The following is a 25,966-nucleotide window of genomic DNA, read 5'->3' as shown; positions in this document are numbered from 1 at the left end:
TGTTTTCAATTTCTTTTAAAAGTAGTAGAGCTCTGTTTTTCCCATAAATAATAACTTTACAAAGCATAGCTTCTTTCCATTGCATATGTGAAACACATGTTTTGAATAAGTATTTTCTGGAGCACTTTCAGCTGTTTCTTCCTCTCATATAAAAAAGAGGGAGAATATAAATTATGACAATAATGAAATTGTATAAAACTACGTTGGATATTATCTAGTTGGTGTTCATCTGTTTGAATTGTGGCCATATAGCTAAAAATAGTTTAACTAGATTTGTATTTTACTTATTTCATGTTTTTGACAAGAGAATCATTTGTTTGAGGCTCTTGGGATCCACAGGGTCATAGAGATTTAGCTAGAAGATACTATTTGAGATTTCTAGTTAAACTTTGTCATTTTATAGAGGAAAAAAAGAAAAAAACAAAGATGAAATACTAAATGATTTGCCCAGAGTCACAAAGGTAAGGACTCAGGTCCTCTGACTTTCAAATCCAGTAGTCTTTAATACTATACTACTATGCTTTTCAAAGGTCCTAAGATGGTTATTTTGGAAGTCATGATTTTAGAACAGTCTGCCGAGTAACTGAATACATTGTTGAAACCAGTTTTATATTATATAAGTAATATATAGTCGTCATATAAATGAGCTTTAATTAGCATGGGGCAAACAAGACTTTAATCCCATAGGGCCATTATTTGGAAGGTTCTGATAACACTTGTACTCTATCTTCAGGTGGAAAAAAGCTTAGAACCCAATAAATAGTGATAATTATTTAAAGTAGGAGTGGGTAATGTTTTGTATAAAGGCTGTGGTCTTCCCTGCCAAAGCAAGGGAAACTGATGATGAACTGAAAACTAGATATAACAATCTTGAACTGAAAACTAGATATAACAATCTTCCACTACTTGAGTTTTTAGGATGATAATTTTGTATGGCTTGTGAATGATAATATAAATATCCAAGTGGCCCTTGGAAGAAATAAAAAAGTTCGCCACCCTGATTTAAATCATGAAGGTACCAGATGCCATGCATCTTTGTTCTTTTACCCCTACCAACAGCTGAACTTTAATGGAGCTCCTTCTCAGCTTCATCTGTATTGCTCACTATCTTGTTAATGAAGTTCCCAGAAGTGACCTCTTAATTACTCTCCAGAATGGTTGGATTAGTTCACAACTCTAATTCATTAGTGCCCCTGTTTTCTCACATTCCCTCCAACATTTATCATTTTTCTTTTCTGTCATATTCTGATAGGTTCCTCAGAGTTATTTTAATTTGCATTTCTCAAGTCAGCAGTGGTTTAGAGGTGTTTTTTCCATATGATTTTGGATAACTAATTTCTTTGTTTGAAAATTGACTGTTCATATCCTTTGACTATTTATTGGGGAATGACTTATGTTCTTATAAATTTGACTTAGTTCTCTATGTATTTGAGAAATGAAGCCTTTATCAGAGATATCCATTGTAAAATTTTCCCCCTAGTTTTTTGCTTTCCTTCTAGTTTTGCTGGCATTGATTTTGTTTGTTAAAAATATTTTTAATTTAATATAATCAATCCATTTACATTTTGTAATATTCTATATCTTATTTACTTTTAAATTCTTCCATTATCCATAGACCTGACAAACTATTTTATGTTGCACTAACATTTAGAATTTAAAAAAAACTCCCTTTAAAATAGGGATACTTACTTTAATTTAATTTAAATGGAAACCAATGAATACAATTTATTGTTAATGCTACCTTACATTAATATAGTGCTTTAGGATTTACAATGCATTTTCTACATCATAGTTCCATGTAATACATAGTGTGATACTCTTTAATCCAGCAGTGTTATTACTGGGTTTATATTCCAAAGAGATAATAAAGAAGGGAAAGGGACCTGTATGTGCCAAAATATTTGTGGCAAATGTGGAAATTGAATGGATGCCCATCAATTGGAGAATGGCTGAATAAGTTATGGCATATTAATGTTATGGAATATTACTGTTCTGTAAGAAATGACCAACAGAATGATTTCAGAGAGGCCTGGAGAGACTCATATGAACTGATGCTGAGTGAAATGAGCAGGGCCAGGAGATCATTATACACTTCAACAACAATACTACATGAGGATCGATTTTTATGGAAGTGGCTATCTTCGGCAATGAGAGGATCCAGTTCAGTTCCAATTGATCAGTGATGAACAGAACCAGCTATACCCAGTGAAAGAAAATTAGAAAATGAATGTGGACTATTGCATTTTTGTTTTTATTTCCAGGTTATTTTTACCTTTCTAAATCCGATTTTTCTTGTGCAACAAGAGAACTGTATAAGTATGTACACATATATTGTATTTAAGATATACTTTAACATGTTTTAACATGTATGAGACTGCCTACCATCTAGGGAAGGGCGTGGAGAGAAGTAAGGAAAGAGTTGGAACAGAAGTGATTGCAAGAGTCAATGTTGTAAAATTACCCATGCATAATTGTCAATAAAAAGCTATAATAAAGAAATACATAGTGCAAATATTATTGCCTCCATAGATAGAAAAAAAGGATTTAAAAAAATACCCACAGTTGCTTGCCATCATATGACTAGTCAGGGAAGCACAATTATTAAGTATCAGAGACAAGAAAACCTCATAAAGACAAAACTACTAGCTTGTAACAAGGGAAGCATAATTAGTAATTGTCAGAATTAGCATTTATTAAGTGCTTACCATGTATTAAATACCTTACTAAGTGCTGAAGATACAAATACAATTAAGTAAAATAATCTCTTTTCTTACAGAGTATAGATTTTTTAAAATAGCTTTTTATTTTTCCAAATACATGCATATAATTATCCACATTTACTTTTGCAAAACCTTGTGTTCCAAATTTTTCTTCATCCTTTCCCTCTATCCCCTTCCATAGACAACATGCAAACCAATATAGTTAAACATGTGCAATTCTTCTAAATATATTTCTATATTTGTCATGCTGCACAAGAAAAATCAGATTAAAAAGTGAAAGGAAAACAAAACAAAACAAACAAGCAAGCAAACAATAAAAAGGGTGAAAGTATGTGCTTTGATCCACATTGAGTCAAGGGGCTTCCATTTTGATAGGGTGGGGGGAGACAGTATATATAGATGTACTGGAAAGGGAGAAGGTGGTGGATTATATGACTGGCATGATTTGGAGTTAGGAAGTTTGGTAGAGGTCTAGTCACAGGCCATTCATTTAAGGCAATAGGCCACCTATTAGAATCCAGTGTTTCAGGGACAGAATGATAGAAATGGTGAGAGAGTTGGGGAGAGGTGTTAAAGAGATAGTGAGAAATAGCCACTGGAGTCCAGTGTGCTTTCCTACTATGCCATGCTGGACTCTGGATAAACTTTATTTTGTATCTGTCCTCCTGTATGCTTTATTAACATATTACCAAAATGATGCTTCATATATCCAAATGAAAATATTTTCTTTCCTATTTCAGGTCAACTTAGCCTCTGTTCAAGCAGTGGATTGTTTTAGTATTCAACTTAAGGAACTTCCTTCAAGAGAAACCCAGCTGACAAGTCTCCAGAGTAATACTGAGTTTGATATTCTTGTTATTGGTGGAGGAGCAACAGGATCTGGCTGTGCATTAGATGCTGTTACTAGGGGTAAGACTTCACAAGGAATGGGGGGGAATAAACTAAGTTAACTGTTAAATCTACTTATTGTGTTTCTAAAATTATGGCTTAGACATTTAATGACTGTGGGAACTAGGCAGCCACAGTCAGGTCACTTAACCTGTTTGCCTCCGTTTCCTCATCTGCAAAATGATTTGGAGGATGTGGGAAACCACTTCAGTATGTCAAGAAAATCCCAAAAGGGTCAAAGAGATTAGGACAAAACTGAAAATGACTAAAAGAACAAAAGAACATCTTGGATGGTCAGTGAGCTGGGCTTACTATTATTAGAAGGATAATAGTAATAATAATATTATTATTTAATTTTATATTTTATTATATTTATTAATTACATTTAACATTTAATAATAAATATTAATATTTAAAATAGCTAACTTCACAGTCATTATGTGTCTGAGGACACATTTGGACTCAAGCCTTCCTGACTCCAAGGCCAGGGTTCTATACACAGTACCACTTAATTATCCCAGAAAAAAAGAAATTTTGTCTTAGGGACACTATGGCTGTGAATTATTGAACGTCACAATCTCAGAAGAACTAAAATTGTAAGTAACACAAAGACATTAGAAAAACATGTGGCGGTGGGTACTAAAAGGCTACAGTATATACCAATGATATGATTAGTTTATCAGAAATAGTAGGAAAGATATTAGTGACAATTAAGGCCAGAAAAGAATATGGGCTGGTCATTTAGTGAGAATAAATAATAATACTGAGATATGGTCCCTTTGCTTAGTAGAGTCTGAGTAGATTCTCTGTGAGTGCTTCTGGAAAGACCTCTTAATGAACAATTATAATGAGACAGCCTGGAGAAGTTGTGTTCTGTACTGTGGAAAGAGTATCTATCTGGAGGAGGATTAGCCACACTTAATGAAATCAAATATTCCTCTAAGTTGTTCCCACAGCCAAGAGTGCTAAAGTGAGAGGTAGATGGGAACAAAGCCTGTCTCACTTAGCAGATAACAAGAGATCTTTTGAATTGGAAATAGCTATCTCAAGTTGCTTGCACTTCTAGGGAAACAGTGCTTAGAATGTTGTCTTTCATGATTGGGTTTAGTCACCCTGTTTAAATATGTTAGATCTTGCAAAATTTTTATTTTATTTTATTTTTTAAAACTATAGTATAGAGATAAAGAGGCAGCCTTTTGAATAGCAGATGGGGAAACATGGTGTTGAGATCAGGAAGGCCTGGGTTCAAATCCTGACTCAGAAACAGATTATCAGTGTGTCAGGCACTGTGCTAAATGCTGGAGAGACAGAGAAAGGCAAAAGGCACTCCTGGACTTCAAGGAGCTCACAAACTAGTGGTGGGAGACAACATGCAAACTAGTATGTAGGAACAAACTATATGTAGGATACACTGACTTCATTTCCATTGTTTTAGACCATTACTATATCCATATATATATACATATAGGTGTGTAAGAAGCAGCTTGGATGAGATATATAAAAAATAACCAACAGAGGGAAGAACTGAATCAAGAGAGATTGCAAAAGTCTTCCTGTCTCTATACTGTAGACTAATTGCTTAATCTTAAATAAAAAAGAAGGTACCAATTCAGTGTGCATTGATAGAGGAAGTTTTTTCTTTTTTTAAATGCATTTACTTAAAACAAATGCAAAATAAGGCAAAAATGAAATAGGAAACAAATAAGCAAACAAAAATACGTTTATGTGCACAGCACAGCATTGGGCAGGATTTTTAAAAATTAACAATAAATTTCCATTTCAAGAGAGCATATATAATAATAGAAGACATTTTATTGATTATTTTCTTTTTTGTTTTCTGCTGTGCCCCTTTTACTTTATTCTTTTTTCCCCTATTTTCTCCCTCACTTCCCCCAGGAGGCTGCAGTCAAGCCTAGATATATTTATGTATGCATATGTATATATACACATGCACAATACACATGCACACACATACATCTATGTGCACACACACATGTATGCATATACAAATGGTGTGGATATGGCTGACATATAATGTAGATTTCTTTCTTGATTGACATCTTTTTTAAATTTGACTTTGTCTAAATTCAATGGTAGTCATACCATATTGACTTACTGATGTAAGTCTTTACTGAAGGTCATTATTATGCATTGTAGCATAATAAATTTTAGAATTTTAAAACATTCCAAAGTTGCTAATCTAAGCCTACATTTTACATTTGAAGAAACTGAGTCTTTCTTAGACCAAATGGTTTGTCCAAAGTTGCACAGTTAATTTAAATAAAAAGAACTTGGGGGGGGGGAATGACTTAGGCTTTCTTGTCATTACTTTGGCTTTCTTGTCATTACTTCCTTAATTGTAGTATGCAGCTGATTATTCAGAAAGACATTAGAGAAACAAACATTATGAAGTCTTTAGAAGATAAACTAAGCTCCTAAAGTCAGAAACTTGATTGTTCATGTGATAATTTATTAAACTCAATGGATAACTGTTGTATGTTACACTGGAATCTATTCATTGTGAAGAAAAATCAGAGGTGGCTCTATGCTGGGTTTGGAGTTAGGAAAGTCTAAGTTCAAATCTTGACATGGGCAAGTAACTTAACCTCTTCATATCTCAGTTTCCTTATTTGTAAAATGGGGATAATAACATCATCAACCTCCCAAGGTTGAAAAAATATTTTAAAAGTATTTCAAGGTATGAAAATGCTAGCTATTATTAAAACATGAGGATGGCTCCCAGCATGTTGAGTCAACTTTCTATGGTGGATTTTTGATAGGACATAAATGAGAGTCATAAAGGATAGGCAAGAATAAAGATGAATTTTGATTCACAATGGAGTAAATGCTTATATGGAATATATATACTAATGTTGATGAACATGAGAGCAAATTGTTAACTAAATGATACAACAAACCCTAAAACTAGTGCAAAACTGTTTTTCAAGGGATGAATAAATTACAGAGATCTCTCTTAAGTTATTTTTAATGAGCATAATGTTGGGAGAGTTGAGGGATTTTTGTTCAGTTACCTTGAAAGTATTATCACTCTACATGCTGCACTGGCCATGTGGTAAATAATTCTGTGTGTAGATTTTAAAAGTTGTTCTTGTAATTAGTCATTTCTAGAAAAGAATATGCATTTTTAATAGCTTTAGGCATATTGGTTATGGTTTTAGAAAACCCAACAGATTAGCTAGGTTATATTTGCATATTGGTTTTTATGGTTTATTTAAAGTAGTTGGTAAACCTATTGAGCTTTACAAGTACAGTTTTCATGCTTATTTCCATAATGTTGGTAGGTAGGCCTGGGGGTAGGGGGGAGTAGAATTTGTAATTAAAATGTACAAAGAATTGCTGAAGGTAATCTATATTTATCCTTTTACTGCATTTTCTGATTGTATCAGTAATGTTCTGAAGTGTGAAATAATCATAGGCATTTGGTTAATGACTTGTTCATTGTTGCTGTTCATTCATGGAATTTGCTCTTTTATTATGTTTGATGCTTCACTTAACAACAAATTTTGCTTTCTGTGTCTTTGATATGTTTTCACCAAATTATTCCTGATTGTATCCATTAATCTTTAGTCACATTTGACAAAAATAAATTACTGTGATCTTTTAAAGTTACCAATAATAATTAGATTTTTCAGGACATCAAAGTTTTGGAGGGCCAGTAGACATTAAAGCTCTTGTTTATCATGGGTGCAGAAGCACTTTGATCAGTGTGATTTTGGGGAACCCATAAGAGTCATACTGAAGGAAAAGCTACATATTCTCAATATCAGAACTTTACCAACCAATTAGGTTTCTTCTGAGCCAGTTGTCAAATTGTATTTGTTTCTTAATGGACTCTTTTGGTCTACCTTTTTCTCTTCTTCACCCCTCACTTCTATCCTGACCCTGGATTATGCCAGTCCTTGTAGCAGGAAGAGGATTGTGTCAGAAAGAAGATGCTATCTGACTTTGGATTTTTCACTGGACAGTTTGTCCTATTTTAAAAGAAGAGAATCAATATGTGAAGGCTCCTGAATTTGCGCTGTAGAAGGATCATTTGAAGGAATGGATGTTTAGCTTGGTGAAGACAACATGGTAAAAGGAGATGATAATTTTCTCGTAAATGTTTGAAAGGCTGTCGTGTGGAAGGAATCTAGTTTTTTTTCTGCTTGACCTAACTGAACCCAGCTTCCTTTTCATCATAGTCTTGTCTGGATTTACAATCAAGAGCTCTAGGTTTGAATACTAGCTCTCACATTAGCCAAATGATTCTAAGCAGGTCATTAAATTTCTTTCAGTTGTTGTTGGTGATGGTGTTTTTTCCCCTGAATTTTATCCAAATAGGTGAAAAACTAATTTTCAAAATCACCTTTATAAAACCTTGTGTTCTCCCTTTTTCCCTTCTTCCTCCTTCCCAAGACAGTAAGCAAACTGATATAGGTGAAATTCTTCTAAGCATTCTTCAAAATGCTATGCAGAAAAAAATATCAGATTGAAAGAAAAAAAAAACATGAGAGAAGAAAACAAAAACCAAGCTAACAAACAATAACAATAAAAAAGGTGAAAATACTATGTTTTGATCCACAATTCAGTTTCCATAGTTCTCTCTCTGGATGTAGATGCCTGCCTCCATCACAAGTCTGTTAAAATTGCCCTGAATCACCTCATTGTTTAAGAGTCAAGTCCATCACAGTTGATCATCACATCATCTTGCTATTACTGGGTACAGTGTTCTCCTGCTTCTTCTCATTTCACTTTGCATCAATTCATGTAAGTTTTTCCAGAGCTCAGTATTTTAATGTAGGAAATGTGAATGTGATATTTACCGTGGTGGTAGAATAATTCAAAAGTGCTTGATAAGCCTTAATCTTCAATATGAATATCAGGTGAAATTTATTGCATACAGTGTACAGCAAAGTAGTAGCTGCAAATGAAAAGATAAAAATGTAGTCCCTGGCTTCAACAAGCTGAAATTCTACTAAAAAGATACTTATTATCACAAATCTTTTTTTTTCCCTTCTATTTTCTGGGCTCTAGTTCTTCAGGGCCATCTCTAGGTTTTCTATTTTCATCTATAAAGAAGCAGCCACTAGAAAGAGGCTCTTTCTGATAAGGGCAGGCATTAGCATCTTTAATTTTTTTAATCCATAAGACAATAATTTTATCTGAGAATAGTTTACAAAAGTCAGCCAGAATACCCTAAAACTAAGATTAAATTTAATCTTCTGTCTCTATTTAGTACCGATTTAAATTCTTGGGTTTCAGACATGCATCTGATTTAGGGTTAGAAATTCCATGCACTTTAATACTTTTCAGGAATCTTGTGACTCCAAAGCCTGTTTTGGGTTCCCTACCAAAAAATGCCAGGAGGATACAAAGTCTATTTTTCTTCCAAGAGCCTCTTTGATTGGCATGTAAATGAAACTGAAGGAGAACCAAAGCTAAGGAAAGCAAGGTCATTGTTATAAACCTTCTCCCTTCACATTCCTACTTTGATTATGTCTGTGTACCATCAGCAAAACCCTAAATAATGATTCTGTGTTTTGGGAAGCATAAAACAACTTTGTCTATATATATAGGTGAGGTAATGCAAAGTAGTTTGATGAAAGAGAGGATAGTACATAAAAGGTGGCAGTATTTTATATGCTTCTTGTAGAAGATGGCATCTGAGTTGAGTATGGAAGACTGACTAAAGTGTCTTAAGAAGTTAAAGGCATATGGAATCCATGAATGTAAAGCTTTTCTAATATTTTTCCTTTCTCCCCAAACCACAGCTATGACCTGGTGCAGATTTTTATATTTACTTTAAAGACTTAGTTGCAAAAGTATTGTGAGTCATTTGGGAATGGGAAGTCAAAGTCCCTAAAGGAAATGATTTTAATTTTCCAATAAATCAAAGGAAAGAACAAATGAAAGTGAAGTTTAAATCAAATTATGTAGAGTACTCTGAAGTAGGGTACTTTGGCTGTGATTAGACCAGAGTCAAGAGATGATGATAGAAAAGAAAGAAGACTGTTTCAGCAGGTGTCAGGTCATGCAACTCTTTTTTTTTTAATATATAGCTTTTTATTTACAAGATATATGCATGGGTGATTTTTCAGCATTGACAATTGCTTTTTGTTCCAATTTTTCCCCTCCTTACCCCCACCCTATCTCCTAGATGGCAGGTTGACCAATACAATAAATATGTTAAGAGATAAATTAACTACTATATATCTATATATCTACATAGATATATAGATATATATGCATATATACATATACACACACATGTCCATACAGTTAAGGTCATACAACTCTTAACTGGTCTGAGTGATGAACAGAAGAGTACTTAGAATGTCCTTTTTATATATTACTTTTTCAAAAAAAATGAACTGAATAGTTCTGAACTGAATGGATTAAGATTAAAAAGAGCTAAAACCCTGAGGACAAAATCTGTTCCCACATTTAGCAAGCTCAGGTAGAACTTACCAGTAAAAGTATCGGGAAATTTAAACACTCTTTTGTGAAACCCACATTTTGGTTAGGGTCTCTGTGTAGGGTTATTCTAGCATTTCTAATTAACTAATTAAAATTTATAGTGCATTGTGCTTACAAATTATGACCCCAATTACATTGCATATTTACCAGACTTTCAGATAAAGAGTCATCTTTGTTTGGATTGTTGATTCTGTTGCTGAATATGCAAATTCTTAAAAAGGGCCAATATAAATTGAAAATACAACATTTTTATGTATACTTTGAACCTTTCTTCCCATATAAAAAAGAATTGGTTAATCTCAGCAATATTTAACTTTAAAAATCAGTGTCATGTCTTTGTGATGTTTTGGTTATGGTTCATCTAATCTCCAGCATCCTAAAAAGGTATGCAAAGTATGTGAGCCTTGCTATCTTCTACTAAATGGACTTTTTTTCCCAAAAGAGAAGTGCAAGCAGGTACTGAATAAATTCAATATGTAAAATTCCATTAAGATGAACAAATTCTCTTTTAGAAAATGCCAAATCAAAACACAGGCCATGACTTATTCTACTAAAGCCCTCCTTTGGGCATGGGTAGGGAGATGGAGTTCTACAGAAAAGGATCCTTGCTTGCATAATTCTATCCTTTGATTCTTAACTATAAGATCATGGATTTAGAACCAGAGAAACCTTTGTTTCACTTTTAAAAACTTTTTTCTACAGTGGTTGGCATCTCATAAGTGCTATTTAAATGTTAGCTTATTGTTGTTATTGTTATATTATAGGTCTCCATTTGTGTTTGAATGACACTGGTCTTTTCCTTTTCCTCACATAAGGCACTCTATCTTCCATTTCTAGGTATTTTTATTAGCAATGTTCCCCACTTTTACATCTGGAATTCTGTTCCTCCTCGTGTCAACCTCCTGGCTTCCCTAGTTTCTTCAAGTATCAGTTAAAAATCTCATATTCTATAAGAAGCTTTTCCTGAGGGTCCCCCCCAATACTAGTACATTTCTTTTGGGAGTATCTGCAGCTTATTGGGCTACATTTTGGGGGGCATGAGGTGCATGGCAGTTAGTATGTGCTGTCTCTCCCATTAGACTGAGCTAGAGATTAGGGATTGTTTTTGTCTGTAGGTTCCCAGTGCTGGCATGGTTCCTGTCACATAGTAGTAAATGCTTAACAAGTAATTGTTGCCTTGAAGACTTAAAGAGACCATTTAGAAATGGTATCCAGGGACTTGGTTTAGATTTGCTCAAAGTCATACTGGTAGTAAATTCATTAAGGTGGGATTTTGAACCCAAATCTTCAGTCATGGAATTCTTTAATCTTTTCGGGGCACTCGGCTGCCTTGTACTACTCACTCATGCAAGTCATAATAATAAAAAAGAAAGTATCATAGATATAGCTTGAAATTTGTACATTTTAATTTAGTACCTTTCCTTTTCAACCAAACTATTTTTAGACTAACTTTGTGCCACAGATTCTTTGAAGACCTGCTTCTGTTCTGGAAATCAAAAGAGTTGCTGCAGATGAATCCACACTGGAGTTGTTAGACTCTTTATTTTAAGAGTATCTGGAGTCCTTTTCTTTCCATACACTATGGCAAAGAGAAAATGAGAGAATGGAGAAAACATAGGGATAGTCAATATCTGGGTTTAAAATCTCATCTCTGCTATTCCCTTCATAACTTGAGGCAAGTTACTTAACCTCTCAGACTTGCTTCACTCATCTGTTAAATTAGGACTTTTGACTACATGATATGTAAGGTCAATTGTAGATGGGCATTTCAAATCTAAATCTAGTTCCCTACCTTCGGTAACCATGATGAAAGCCTAATTCCAATCCACAATCTTGGAGGCATTAGGAAGATGCATACTTTATATTCTGATCAAAAACAGATTTCTCATCCTGAAAGTCATCTGGGACTAAGGGCATAAGAAAATACTGATGTGGGAGATTAATTAATTTGGTGGAAAGGACACTGTATTTGGAGCCAGAGAACTAAGTCTGAATCTTAGTCCTGTTGTTACATTGAAAAGTTACTAACTCTCATTTGTCAAATGAGGGAGTTAATCCTTCTGGATTTTTATACATGCCTTCATACATACATACATTTTTACACAAAGATGATCCTACTGGGAAATCCTTCACTCAGGTCAACAACAGACATTTATTAATCACAACTGTTTTCAGAACTCCTTCTGGTCCCCACAGGAGGTACAAAATGGTCCTTTGCCTAGGATTTAATTGGTGTTTAATGCATACTTGTTGAATGATTTGCATATAGTCCAGTAGGATAAACTATGTAGTCAGAAGACTATGATATATAGTAATAAGTACTTTGTGAGAGATGAAAGGAGAGGACATTAGGGATCGGATGGGAATCAGTAGGGACTTCATTGAAGAAGTGTAATTTTCGTTGAAATTCCCAAAATGATAGGGAATCCAGCAGGAAAAAGGGTCAAGGAGAACATTTCAGGAAGGACAGTGTAGGGGGTCTGTCTGGGGAAGAAAGAAAGCTAGTTGTTTCCCTGTACCTATCCAGGGGAATGTGAATTCCTTAAAGAGATGATTTATATTTTTGTCTTTGGATTCCCATTGCCCACTACTGTGATTTATATGTATTAGGATCTTAATAAATGTTGTTTGGCTTGGAATAGTATGGACTAAAGCTCTAAGGATAGGATAGTAGTAGATTTTTGAGGGTCATGAGTATCAGACAAAAGAGTTTGATCTTTATTTCATAGCCATTAAGGAGCTATTCATTGAAACTATTTGAGGAGAGAAGGCAAAGATATGCTTTCTCTCAGAGAATTTGGTCTACAGACAGATGTTTTTGTGTAGCTATATTTATTTTTCTATATCACCCCAGCTAGTCTGGGATTAGAAACTGAATTTTGAATGTATATATCACTAGTGTTTGGGGAATAAAAAACTAATTGTTCTTTAATTCCAAAAAATGGAAGGAGGGACAATTTGTTTGGTACCAGAGCACAGCCAAAAATACATGCCAATATAGGTCACCCAGTTACAGTACTCGTGTTCACCTTTTATGTCATTAATATTGAGGGGAGGTCTCCTATGTAATAAGTTAAAAGGCTCTATGAGTGCGCCTTACTATCTACTGCTCTATTCATAGCAAGCTTCTCTGGGAGTATGAATGTTTAGGTTTTAGACCTTAATACCCACAGAATCTAAGGAATTGTTGGGCATGGCTAAAGATGTCTAGGACTTATAGGGAGGGACTTTTGCAGCATAGCAACAGTCTGCAAGACTGTGCTATAGCCTGGTTTGATTAGAAGTTAAACAACTTCTGCCCGAAAAACAGAGTATATTAGGGGATGTCAGTAGGATTGCAATAAGACTATATATCAGTACTAGACCTTATTCTTCACCAAAAAAAATTGAGTTTTCTGTCTTCTTTTCTCCCCTTTTCTTCTCATATCACTCAAAAAACCTCCCTTTATCATTTCTTCCCTTTATGCCTGTATCAAATGAAGACGTTGCCTTATTTCATACCAAGACAAACCCCTCTAACACACATTTCGTTCTTCAGATGCTCCTACTAAGTGTCCCATTCTCACTAATTTTCAGTCTCTATCTGCTGGCTGCTTTTCTGCTATCTAAAAATGCACCCATCTCTGTCTCAACTGATATAAACACAGAGCACTCAACCCTGACTTGATTTGATCATCCTCAACAGCTATTTTTCTGCCTGTCTCCATTATTTCCTGACTAGACTACGAAAACATTTCCATTTCCTCTCCTCTCACTTTCTTCTAAACCTTCTGCAATCTGCCTTTGTCATTCACCTGCAACTTCTCCAAGATCATCAGTGATCTCTAATTTGCCAATTTTTATTGGACTTTTCTCTCTTTTTTTTCCATCCCTCTTTTTTTTTTGGGGGGGGGGAGGGGGTAGGCAATCAGGATTAAATTTCTTTCTTATGGTCATGCAATTAATAAGTGTCTGAGGTTTGAATCTAGATCGTCCTTATTCCTTGTTCTATCTATTGCCCCATTTAGCTGCCTTAATGGACTTTTGTCAGTCCTCATCCCTGTTAACCTCTCTGCAGCATTTGACACTGTCAATTACCTTTTCCATCTTTCTCATGATAATGTCCTCTCCTGATTGGCCTCCTGCCTGTTTGATTGTTCATTTTCAGTTTCCTTTACTGGATCTTCTTCCAGGTCTTGCCATTAACTCTGAGCATCCTTCAAGGGTCTGTTGTGGGTTTTCTTCTCTTTCTACTAAGTTTTTTGATCTCATTAGCATTCAATTATAATTTCTATTCTGATGATTGCCAGATCTATATAAGATCCATATCTGAACTCGTCTTTCATCACTGACTAACTTATGGACATCTCAACCTGAACATATCCAAGACAGAATTCCTTATCTCTCCCTCCAACCCCTTCTCTTTCTTTTCCCTATAAATACAGACACACACTCTTAGAAACATTTTATTACTTTTTTGAGGGTACCACCATCCTCCTATCACCCAAGTTCACAATCTCAATGTTATCCTCAATAGCTCTGTTGAGCACATTCTACCAAACTACTCTCTTATCAAATCTAGTCATTTGTGCTTATAATATATCTATATGACTCTTTTCTTTCCATTTAGAGAGTTCCTGTCCTAATTCAAGCTTATCAAGTTTATTGCAATAATTTTCTGGTTCATCTTCCAGACACAAGTTTCTTCCCACTCTTCTCTATCCACTCAACTTGCAAAATGATTTTCCTAAAGTACAATCTGACTATGCTAAACTCCAGTGACTTTTATATATTGTATTCTCCAAAATATAAATCTCTGTTTGGCTTTTGACTCTCTTCACAGCTTGGCTCCTTTCTATCTTTCTAGTCTTTTAAATATGTACTCTTTTGTTTTTTTCATACATTTCTTCTTTCCTTTCATACTTTCCTTTTCATACTTTCCTTTCTTTGTAATCTCCCTTGCCTTCCCTTCAACCCCATTATTTCAATAGCTTGTTCTCCATTTCCTGATTTTTCTGGCCTCCTTAGAAGCTCAACCCAAATCCTCCTGATGGCTATTTCCAGTCATCTCTTACTGTTAGTGTCTCATTGAGAATAATTTAATAATTTCTATTTTCTCTCTCTCTCTCTCTGTCTCTCTCTGTCTCTCTGTCTCTGTCTCTCTCTCTCTGTCTGTCTCTGTCTCTGTCTCTGTCTCTCTCTGTCTGTCTCTGTCTCTGTCTCTGTCTCTGTCTCTCTCTCTCTCTCTCTCTCTCTCTCTCTCTCTCTCTCTCTGTCTCTGTCTCTCTCTCTGTCTCTCTCTCTTTTTCTCTCTCTCTCGTTCTCTCTCTCTCTGTATTTGCATGCATTTACAAATACATATATATGTAAAATATATAATCATTTTTATGTTTTTTCCTTCTTTAGAATGTGAGTTCCTTGAAAGCAGAGACTGTACCTTTCTTTTTCTCTCTCCTACTTAGTTTGGTGCCTGGCATATTATAAACAGTCAATAAGTGGTTGTTGAATTATTGGTTTTTGCTATGTGTGTATTTGTTGCCTCCCTCATCAAATATAAACTCCTTAGGAGTAGGAGATGTTGTCTTTGTATTTGCATCACTAGCACCTAGCCCAGTATCCTAATGCATGTTTGTTAATTGGATAAAAGTGTTTCCTTATTTTTAAAATGTAACCAAGGTAAATTGAGTAATTCCAGCCCTAAAGAGAGTTGGAGTATAAGGGATCAAGGATCTCCAAAGCTCCAAATATTTGTATTTAAAAAACAGTTTTCTGAGCCCAACTTGATCAGGTTTTATGCAGCAACTTGCAATCTATGGCAAATGTATATCCTGTTCTTTCAAGCAAACTTCCAAAAAGAAATTTAACACTTAGTATTTAAGGAAAGTAGTTAGTGCCACAACCACAAGGAAGACTGAAATGGAATTTGGGAACAAAATATTAGATGGCAGGTCATTGAACATCTAGTGGTTACAGTTTTTTACAAAATAGTTTTAACATCCTGAGTTGCTTCCTCATAGGAAATGGATGGCACTTTCTAACATAAAATACTTATTTAGTTTTAAACATCCTGATGTTGCTTGCTCATAGAAAATGAATGACATTTTGCAGCATAAATACTTATTTTTTTACACACTTTATCCTTGTATATATTTTTTTAGTTCCTACTGCCAAATTTTGATGCCACCTTCTAAAAAAATTCTTTTTTTTCTTATAAGAATCAGTTGGGTTTAAGCATGTATTAGAGAAAATAATTTTAATTCAAGTAATTAAGCTTAAATAAAAGATTTATCTTCCCTAATTGGGTAATACTTCTACACTATTCTAGTGTAACTTCACCAGCTATATTTGACCCATAATACTTTCTGGTGTGTGAGTGGCATGTCCTCCAAAACAGAATACTCACTTTTGCAGAATACCACTCCAGTTTTCCTAAGCATGGCATTGCTGACTTAGGAGTTGCCATTAAACTGATTCTATCTATCCCCCTCATAATTATAAATTCATGGTCTGATTCATGAATCCTGTAAGAATTTTTGTGATTTATCCACATTTCTGCATAATTAATTAAATAGATATGTCCCCTACTACTGCTACCAGCGATGAAGATAAAAAGTTAATTGTATCTTAAGCCCTTGCTATGGACCAGATGCTCAGGATAAAAAAAAAAAAAAAAAAAAAAAAAAAAAAAGAAAAGAAAAGAAAAGAAAAAGTGAAGTTGTTTTTTTATTTTAGGGAAATTATGTTCTAAAAGGGATAAACAACAGATAGATAAGAAATATCAAATACCCTCAGAAATGTGGGGAGGAGAGTACTGTCAGGAAGGACCTCATGTGAGAGATGGCAGTTGAGCAGAGACTGAAGGCATTATAAAATACAGGTATTTTTGTAACTTGTAATACAGGTATTACAAAAGGCAGAGGTGAGGAGAGAATATTTCAAGCATGAGGGGCAGCTTATATCTAGGCATGGAAGCCAAGGATAAGACTGTCCTGTACCTCAAGCATTAACAGGTCAGTTTGGTTGGAACTGAGATTGCATGAGAAAGAGTAATATGTAATCAATCTTGAGAAATAGGATGGAGCCAAATTAGAAGAACTTTAAACAATAGAGAGGACTTTGGATTTTGTCCTGAAGGCAATAGGGAGGCACTGAAGTGTGTTAAATCATGGAGTGAGCTGATTAAATTTGTGCTTTAAGAATACCATCATTGAGTCCAGACTGAGGCCAAATCCAGACAAGGGATGATGAGGGCTCAAGCTAGTGATGGTCCCTCGTAAACAGAGAGAAGGACAGGGGAGATGTTGTGGACTGGCAGCATTTTTGGATAAGGCAGGGGTGCTGAGTGACAGTGAAGCAACAAGAATGACCTGAAAATTGCAAATTGGAAAGGACTGGCAGTGCTTTCAAATAGAGGAGAAAGAGAAGAGAAGTGGGTGCATTTTGAGTGAAAAGATAATGAACTGTATTTATACATGTTGACTTTGAGATACCTATGGAGCATCAAGATGTGCACTCAGGTATTTCTAATCAAACATCAAAGACAATAATCTTAACCCTGTTCATCCCCTAAAGTCATAAAAAAATCCTTTCAAGGGGACCTAGGTGGCCCAGTGGCTGGACAGCTGGACCTAGATAAAGGGAGATGTGAGTTCAAATAAGGAAACCCTAGTAAGTTTTAACCTTTCCCACCATAAGTATCTTCAACTGTCAAAATAAAAGTGGGAAGCAATAGGATTGGGTTGTTGTGAGAATCAAATGATATAAAATACTTCACACAATGCCTGACACATAATAGATCATTGTTTCATTTTTTTTCTCCTTTCCCTTCCATTCTTTATATTGCCCAATTGAAATTAAACTCTACAAAGGCAGAAAGCAGGTCTCCATATTTTTTGGTATCATCAACACTTAGCTGAACTCTTAATTGTTTATATTTCCCTAAGGCTTGATGATGGATTAAGAAGCTAGGATGGGTCAGAGGATATGGTAAGAAATGTTTTAAGTATTAACATGATTTAAATGAATCATGTTTGGATTTTGTGGATTGATTCCAGGATATGGAATTAAACAAGTTGAGGTAAACAAATGTGTAATTGTAATGTGCTCTCCTGGCAGTTACAATTACTAGTCTGTCCTAGACCCACCAGAGTACCTTTGACCACTGTCCTTTGCAGTGTGAACTCTACCCAGCTCACCTCCTCTGAGGCCTTCAAAGGTCTCTGGCCACAATCTTTTGAATCTATAGCTTAATAACCGGTAGCACACTCAAGAACAGCCATGTGTAATCTTAAAAGCCTTTATTATACATACTCACATAATGCCCTGACTGATGCCCTGACTTGTTGGTTCCCGAGTGAACACCTGGTCAGAAGACCCACGTGTTCACTACTAAAATCCTTACCTCTTTTGGCTACCCATCTTGGCTTGGCCACCCAGGCTAGGGAGCCAGGGTGAAGAGCGCCAGGTTAAAGAGAGCGACTGCTGCCTGCAGTGGGTTTATAAAGGACCTGTGAGGTCACACACATAGCCAATCAGTGAGAGAGTCACCCATTACGAAGCTATCTCATGGTGGCCAAGATCCCACCTACAAGGCAGTCCTAATATCCACAGAAATTACTTCTGGTCCTCAATCTCCCGATGCACTGTGGCGCCCATTTAAAGGGCTTTTACAATTCCCTTTCTCTTGTTTTGCGGGAACCACACATCTCACCAAGCTAAACTTTTAGCACCAGCTATAGTTCACTTGATCCATGAGATGACAGAGTGTTATGCCCAAGGAGGTATAAAGCAGCAGATCAGTAAACAGAAGTATGACAATGAGAACCAGGCTTAACAGTGGCCCAAATGTTCAACCCATTCATCAAAGTCATACTCGAGATAATAAGCCAATGGGGTTGGATGCCAATGAGGTAGGATGTCAACACTGAGGTGGGAAGTCAACAAGGTAAAACATCACAATTCTAGTTAACAATTAAATATCAGTGAGGTAGGTTGTCACAATTCTAGTTACATTTATCACAATTCTAGACCAATTCTAGTTTCTTACAATTCTCAATTGCACTTTTCACAATCCTAAAACAATTCTAGCTTATCACAATTCTCTATTGCACTTTTCACAATCCTAGAGCAATTCTAGTTTCACAGGTGCACATAAGCAAAGTCATGTCCAGAAACCTTGTCTCAATAACAACGGCAGGTGGGTGTGTTGGTTTTTCACCCACTAATTTAAACACATAGTCCTTCAATAGAAAGCACAGGGCAAAGCCTCTCCCCAGGCCACCATATGGCAAGTAGCCACTGGAGGAACAAGCAGGCCCATTGTCCATTTACAGTCTTTATATTGCATATCACCCGAAACAGTCCATTTCAGCTGCATCACTGGAATGTGTCTGGTGTCTCTGGTGTCACGGTCAGGAGGGGCATTGCTGCCATCAGCGTCTGAAGGGTTGTGGACATCTAGCTGGACTGAATGGTCCAGAAGTAATTTCTGTGGATATTAGGATTGCCTTGTAGGTGGGATCTTGGCCACCATGAGATAGTTTCGTAATGGGTGACTCTCTCGCTGATTGGCTGTGTGTGTGACCTCACAGGTCCTTTATAAACCCACTGCAGGCAGCAGTCGCTCTCTTTAACCTGGCGCTCTTCACCCTGGCTCCCTAGCCTGGGTGGCCAAGCCAAGATGGGTAGCCAAAAGAGGTAAGGATTTTAGTAGTGAACACGTGGGTCTTCTGACCAGGTGTTCACTCGGGAACCAACAAGTCAGGGCATCAGTCAGGGCATTCTGTGAGTAGGTATAATAAAGGCTTTTAAGATTACACGTGGCTGTTCTTGAGTGCGCTACCGGTTATTAAGCTATAGATTCAAGATATTGTGGCCAGAGACCTTTGAAGGCCTCAGATGAGGCAAGCTGGGTAGAGTTCACACTGCAAAGGTCAGTGGTCAAAGGTACTCTGGTGGGTCTAGGACAGACTAGTAATTGTAACTGCCAGGAGAGCAAGTTACAAATGGCGCCCAACGTGGGGCTCTTACATGTAATGAATTGTTTATTATGATACATAAACATTTGTGCTGTCTCTCTCATTTTTGGATATGTTCAGGATTGTGATGACTTTTATGGTAATGTAAGTTTTTGAAAATATTATATTTTTTCTTATTTTTTAAAAACATAGTTATTATTTCCTAATAACTATCTTCAGGCCCATTCTCTCCCTATTCCCTCATTATCACAAAGTACAGTTAAGGCAAAAACCTTAGTGCATTAATCTAATCACATGAGACTCATTCTATCCTATTAGTACATGTTTTCTTTATCAGTCATCTGAAATTAAGACTAATGATTTTTTTGAATGTTGTTTTATTTCATGTTGTTATGATTATTTTATATATTGCTCTCTTGGTTCTCCTTAACTCTTCCCCATGTATCAGTTTACACAAGTCTTCCCAATTTTAACTGAATTGTTCCTAATTATTATTATTATTATTATATTATTTTTGCTGAGGCAATTGGGGTTAAGTGACTTGCCCAGGGTCACACAGCTAGGAAGTATTAAGTGTCTGAGACCAAATTTAAACTCAGGTCCTCCTAACTTCAGGGCTGGTGCTCTAACCACTGTGCCACCTAGCACAGTTCCCCTAATTATTTCTTACAGCATAAATGTATATATTACATTAATGTGAGAAGTGTGGTGAAGTAGTGAAAGAATCAGTCCCAGGAATACCTGGATTTAAGTCTTATCTTTGACATTTTGTGGTTTATCCTGTGATTGCTTAATCTTTTAATTTCTCTTGGCAATTCTGAGTTGTAGAGAAGATAATGCCCATATTGTTGGAAAGAGTTTCCTTACCTCAGATTTTCCTGTACTGTACTAATAAAATTATAGATTCATTCCCTAATAGATTCATGTACCACAATTTTGTTTAGCTTTTTTCTTTTGCCTACTATAATAAGTTATGTCTTTCCCCCCTTGAATGGTTTCTTGATGTATTTTCCCATATCTTCTGTGACTAAATTTAAGAAAACATAACTGTAGAACAAATAGTTCTGAAACATGGTATCCAATTGAATCTTCAACATAATTATTTGTAGAGACAAAAATGAATTTCTTGTTATTTATGTGTGGTACTTTATTAGCTAGAAGATTAGCAGTATCTGCTCTTAAATCCAAGTTGACTATCCTTCTTTTCCTCCATAGTTTCCAAAAACATTGGCCTTTTGAGTCAAGGAAATTGCCCTATTTTTATGATGACATTTAAACTGCTTGTTTTAAAAGTAGCCTTTGTAGCATTAACTACAATAAGTGATTTGAATATGGGCTTATATTATATGAGTATTGTGGCTGTGAATCATTCTAGTTATTCTTAGAATAATTGGATTCTGTTATATTGAATTCCTCATGTGTCTTCCAAGAATATCTAGGTCTCATATCCTAGAATGTGTTGTTCAATTTATGTGGGACTTAGACCTTTGGCTTATGTCCCTGGGATTCTGGGAGTTGACATGGGAGTGAATCTAGCCCAAGTCTGAATAGATAGGAGGGAATGGTACATCTTTTCTCAGGCTTCAGAAGCTGTTTTATAACATGTCAGAAAAGTTTTTGGTACCTTTAAATAAAGGGAGATTGGAGAGAAGAAGTGAGTCCAAATTGGCATGATGTCTTGCTTAACCTTATTATTATTATTTTTATTATAGCTTTTTTATATACAAAACATATGCATGGATAATTTTTCAATATTTACCTTTGCAAAAACTTGTTTCAACTTTTCTCCTCTTTTCCTCCACCCCCTCTCCTAGATGGCAGGTAGTCTAATATATGTTAAATATGGTTTAACCTTATTTCACCCTATTTTTTTTTTTCATGTATCACTCATGCTCACATGTTCTGTTCATAATATATTAAATTACAGTTAGTTGTACATTTTCAAATATTTCACCTCTCCATGTTTACACATTGTCTGGTTGGAATTCCAAGGTTTTGAAGAGATCCAGATTGAAAATTGGCCTTTATCAGACTATAAAAGGATCTATGACAAAAAAAGTTAATCTTTGAGTTAAAAAGAACTTTAGAGATCATCTGATATAAATCTCCCATTTTACAAATGAGAAAACGGAGTCCTAGAGTCTCTTTGATTATAAATCAAAGACTCCTTTTCCTACACCGCACTGACTAAATTGGATTCCTTGTATCTAGTTTGAACTTAGTGTAGATCGAGCATATTAGAGGGCACATACACCTAAATATTTGGGAGACACAGACTGACTGACATTTTGTTCCTTTAAAAGAACCCACCTATTGTGACTATGTAATTGTGCTGTGGTATTTTCTAACTGTGATCCACCTAATGTATAATGTGCTTCTAGTCTGGTTTGATTTTTCCCCCCTAGGAAGAGGCTAAAATCTCTTCATTATAATATAGACAGTGTAGTGCATTTTGAATACAAATTTATCCATGTTCAGAGTAATTTTTCTTGTGATTGTCTCTACCCTGGAGAAGTGCTTTTAATGAATTACATACAAATTGTGTAATTTAAGAAGTTAATTTGGTTTTCTGGTTACACAGGACTAAGAACAGCCCTTGTAGAAAGAGATGATTTCTCATCAGGGACCAGCAGCCGAAGCACTAAGCTGATCCATGGTGGGGTGAGATATCTTCAGAAGGCCATCGTGAACCTGGATTATGAGCAGGTAATTGTGTATGCTAGTTGTTAAACAAAAATTGCTACTAGGCTGTTTTCCCCTCTCCAATTAAATCAGGCTTTTAAATGGCGTTTAATGTTTTCTCCTGTTGGAAATATCAGTTTAATGTGTTCTGCAGGAGTATTTTTCAGGAGAGGCATGACAGTTTTTTTTTTTTTTTTTTTTTTTTTTTTTTTTTTAACTGTAGTGTTTAGAGGCAGCCTAGTTGAATAGAGAGTCCTGACTTCAGAATCAGGAAGCCTTGGGTTAGAGTCCTGCCTCAGACATATATTGGATATGTGATGCTGGAAAAGTCATTTAGTTTTTTATGTACCCAGTCAACCATCTAAGACTGAGATGTGGATGGAGTAAGTGACACATCTGCATTGGGATTGTTTCCTCACCAGGAGTTCCTTGTATCAGTGAAAACATCATTTGAGTGCAGAAAAACAAAACGCATTTCCCACAACCCATTTCTGGGTAATCTGAGGCCATCCAAGTGGCAGATTTGCTGAAACATCTTTGAACCTGGTGTCTTTGAGTTTACCCCACTACCCCCAGTCCCCTCAGGGCTTTTTGTATGCCATTGTTTTAATTCAGGGGCAGTCTCTGGCTTTCTCTCTTACAGCTGTCACCATCTGGTCATGTTATCAGTGGCAAATTCTTAAGCAGAAGGAAGATTTGAAGCTTATTTTCCACTCTATATAATTCTGCCTTGTGTCCAATCTTTTTAGGTTAGAAGGTGGCAATGGCATTTTCTAGGGATAGCAATGTTTTGCACATTGAAGACTTTAATAACAACTTGACTTAGGCAGTCCTATATCTGCCCTTGCATGCCCCTCTTTGGAATACTCTGGGCATTTCTGATTTACATTGGTGGGGGTGGTTTGTACAAGGGAAAAAAATCTAAGGGTACCTACCAGTGAGTAATCTATCATCCCTTGCAGGGACAAATGTTTTATGGAGCTGGGGCAACAATAGAGGGAATACAAGATAAATGGTTTGTATAATCATGTAGCTCAAGTCAGGGAAATATCTTACATCTGGGAACCCCAATGGCATGTTTTCCCCCTATGCAAATACAGTAAAGGTTTCTAAAAATCCTTGAAGTTGACAGCATGATGTATTATTGGAAATATGATTAAGATATTTCCTGGCTCAGAGGTAGAGGAGGTTGTGTGTATCAATCAGTTGGCAGGACATTTTTCCCCCTTTGGAAAACACCATAATCTGTTACTGCCAAGCTAATTTTCCATATTTTGCTTTTTAGTACAGGATGGTGAAAGAAGCACTTCATGAGCGTGCCAACCTGCTCGAGATTGCTCCCCATTTATCTCATGCATTACCTATAATGCTTCCAATTTACAAGTAAGCTTGTTGAGATCCCCTGTGATCTGTCTGCTTGGCTGGAGTTAGCATGACATTGTCTTAGCAGGAATATTCCTACAGTGGGCTTTCCTTAATGATTATAATTGGTACTTATCTGTCTTTTAAAAATATTTTCTCTTGCCTTATTTTAAAAGTATGATTTTTTTTTCCCCAATGATTTTCTTTTGACACAATTTAGTTTTAAAGGCCTGATTTTTGAAGGAAGTGACAGTCACCCCCTGCATTTACAATCAAGAGCTTACTCTAGTTTCCTTAGGCATACTGATAAGCTAAATTTACATGTGGGAAAACCAAAGGTGTTAAAACCAAGAAATACCACTTTTGAAATATTTGACCAGAGATGCCATGGAAAGTTCACAAAGCTTTTAACCGACATTAGTTATAAATAAGTAATCTTTTCAAGTTGAAACTTGAATTTGTGGTATTTGCCTCTATCTATATTGACACATATTTATACCTAAGTAAAATTTAATTGTATTGATTTTGTTTGTAATGGGAAAATTACATTATATTTGAGGGTTTGTAACTTAATCTGGTCATTTACAAAACATTCTTATTTTTTTTTGGAGGAATGATACACCCATGAATTCCAAGTTATCAAATGTTTTATTTGATAGTCATTTTCAGTTCTTTTAAAGGAAAATGAAGTTTATTTCTATCTTGTGTAGCGCGCCAAAGTGGCTACTTAGAATTTTCATAGTGTAAAAGGATAAACTTTGATCTTAGTGTTCATATTAAGTATTTTTATAAATTTTTCATGCAACTTACTCATTGTTTTCATTAGCTACATTTGGTAATCATTTTACTGTACTGATGAAAGTATATTATGTTCAGCATATACTGAGAAAACTTTGTGCTTTTTTAATCAAAACTGGCCTTTCTTCAGATATTATCCTGAGACTAAATACACTTTGATTCATCTTTTTAAGTATAGAATCTTGAAAATGCTAATTTGACAAAATTTCAAAATTTAAAATTATTGTTATTGCACAAACATAAATTTTAATAGCCTAGAGGCACTGATGAGACTTTCTTGGGTTAGAGTTATCAATTATCTAAAAAAGCGGGTTATGTGATTTTCAAGGGGCATGAACCTAGATTCTATAATTCTTTTGTCTATCTTTTGTCACCAATTCCTTGATTGCCTTAGAACATTCATTTAAATTTTCACCCATCTGTTTTACTAATGTAATTATCTAGATTAATGTCAGATGCTATTTATTAAATGTTCACATTTAATACCGTTTGCATCATGTTACTACAATTGTGGTTCATTATAATGAAATATTAAAGTTATAATGGTCAAATGTCTTCTTTTTGCTGTGGTATTTAGTTTTTCTAAGAATCATCTCCTTTCCCCACCTGCATTTTTCTTCTATAGGTGGTGGCAGTTACCTTACTACTGGATAGGAATAAAACTGTATGACCTGGTTGCAGGAGCAAATTGCCTGAAAAGCAGTTACGTCCTTAGTAAGTCAAGAGCACTTGAACATTTTCCAATGCTACAGAAGGACAAGCTGGTTGGAGCTATTGTCTATTATGATGGTATGTTTTTCTTATTGTAAAAAAGCAATTATACTCTCTTTCAGTTTCATGACTTTTATTGAATGTTTTAATGACTTTCATTAGTTAAATATGTATAATTAGAAGAATAAGATTCACTTGATGAATAACTTTTTAGAGTTCTGTAAGTTGATCATTTAAGTTATTCAGTTTAAGCATGGGTCTTCCCTTTGGACAAGCAGAAGAAAAAAATGGTAATGTATTATCATAATAATGGGTCAGCGGCTTGTGGGTTTGTTGTATTTGGAGGAGAGCATCCCATCTAATCTCACAGAA

General features: G+C 35.4%; 1 protein-coding gene across 6 annotated transcripts in view; it reads left to right on the top strand.

Annotated features, from left to right (window-relative positions):
- The window catches only part of GPD2 (glycerol-3-phosphate dehydrogenase 2), a 192,724-nt gene that overhangs the window by 88,981 nt on the left and 77,777 nt on the right, over positions 1–25,966 (top strand). For all 6 annotated transcript variants that reach the window (XM_074303417.1, XM_074303418.1, XM_074303416.1 and 3 more), the window contains exons 3-6: positions 3,461–3,629; positions 22,623–22,747; positions 24,009–24,106; positions 25,509–25,672. In XM_074303417.1, the coding sequence (XP_074159518.1) occupies positions 3,461–3,629; positions 22,623–22,747; positions 24,009–24,106; positions 25,509–25,672 (556 nt within the window). The remainder of the gene's footprint in view (positions 1–3,460; positions 3,630–22,622; positions 22,748–24,008; positions 24,107–25,508; positions 25,673–25,966) is intronic.

The sequence above is a fragment of the Sminthopsis crassicaudata genome, chromosome 3 (assembly GCF_048593235.1).
Source record: "Sminthopsis crassicaudata isolate SCR6 chromosome 3, ASM4859323v1, whole genome shotgun sequence".
Lineage (NCBI taxonomy): Eukaryota > Metazoa > Chordata > Mammalia > Dasyuromorphia > Dasyuridae > Sminthopsis > Sminthopsis crassicaudata.
The sequence above is the reverse complement of the archived record's forward strand: the minus strand, read 5'-3'. Positions and strand labels throughout refer to the sequence as shown.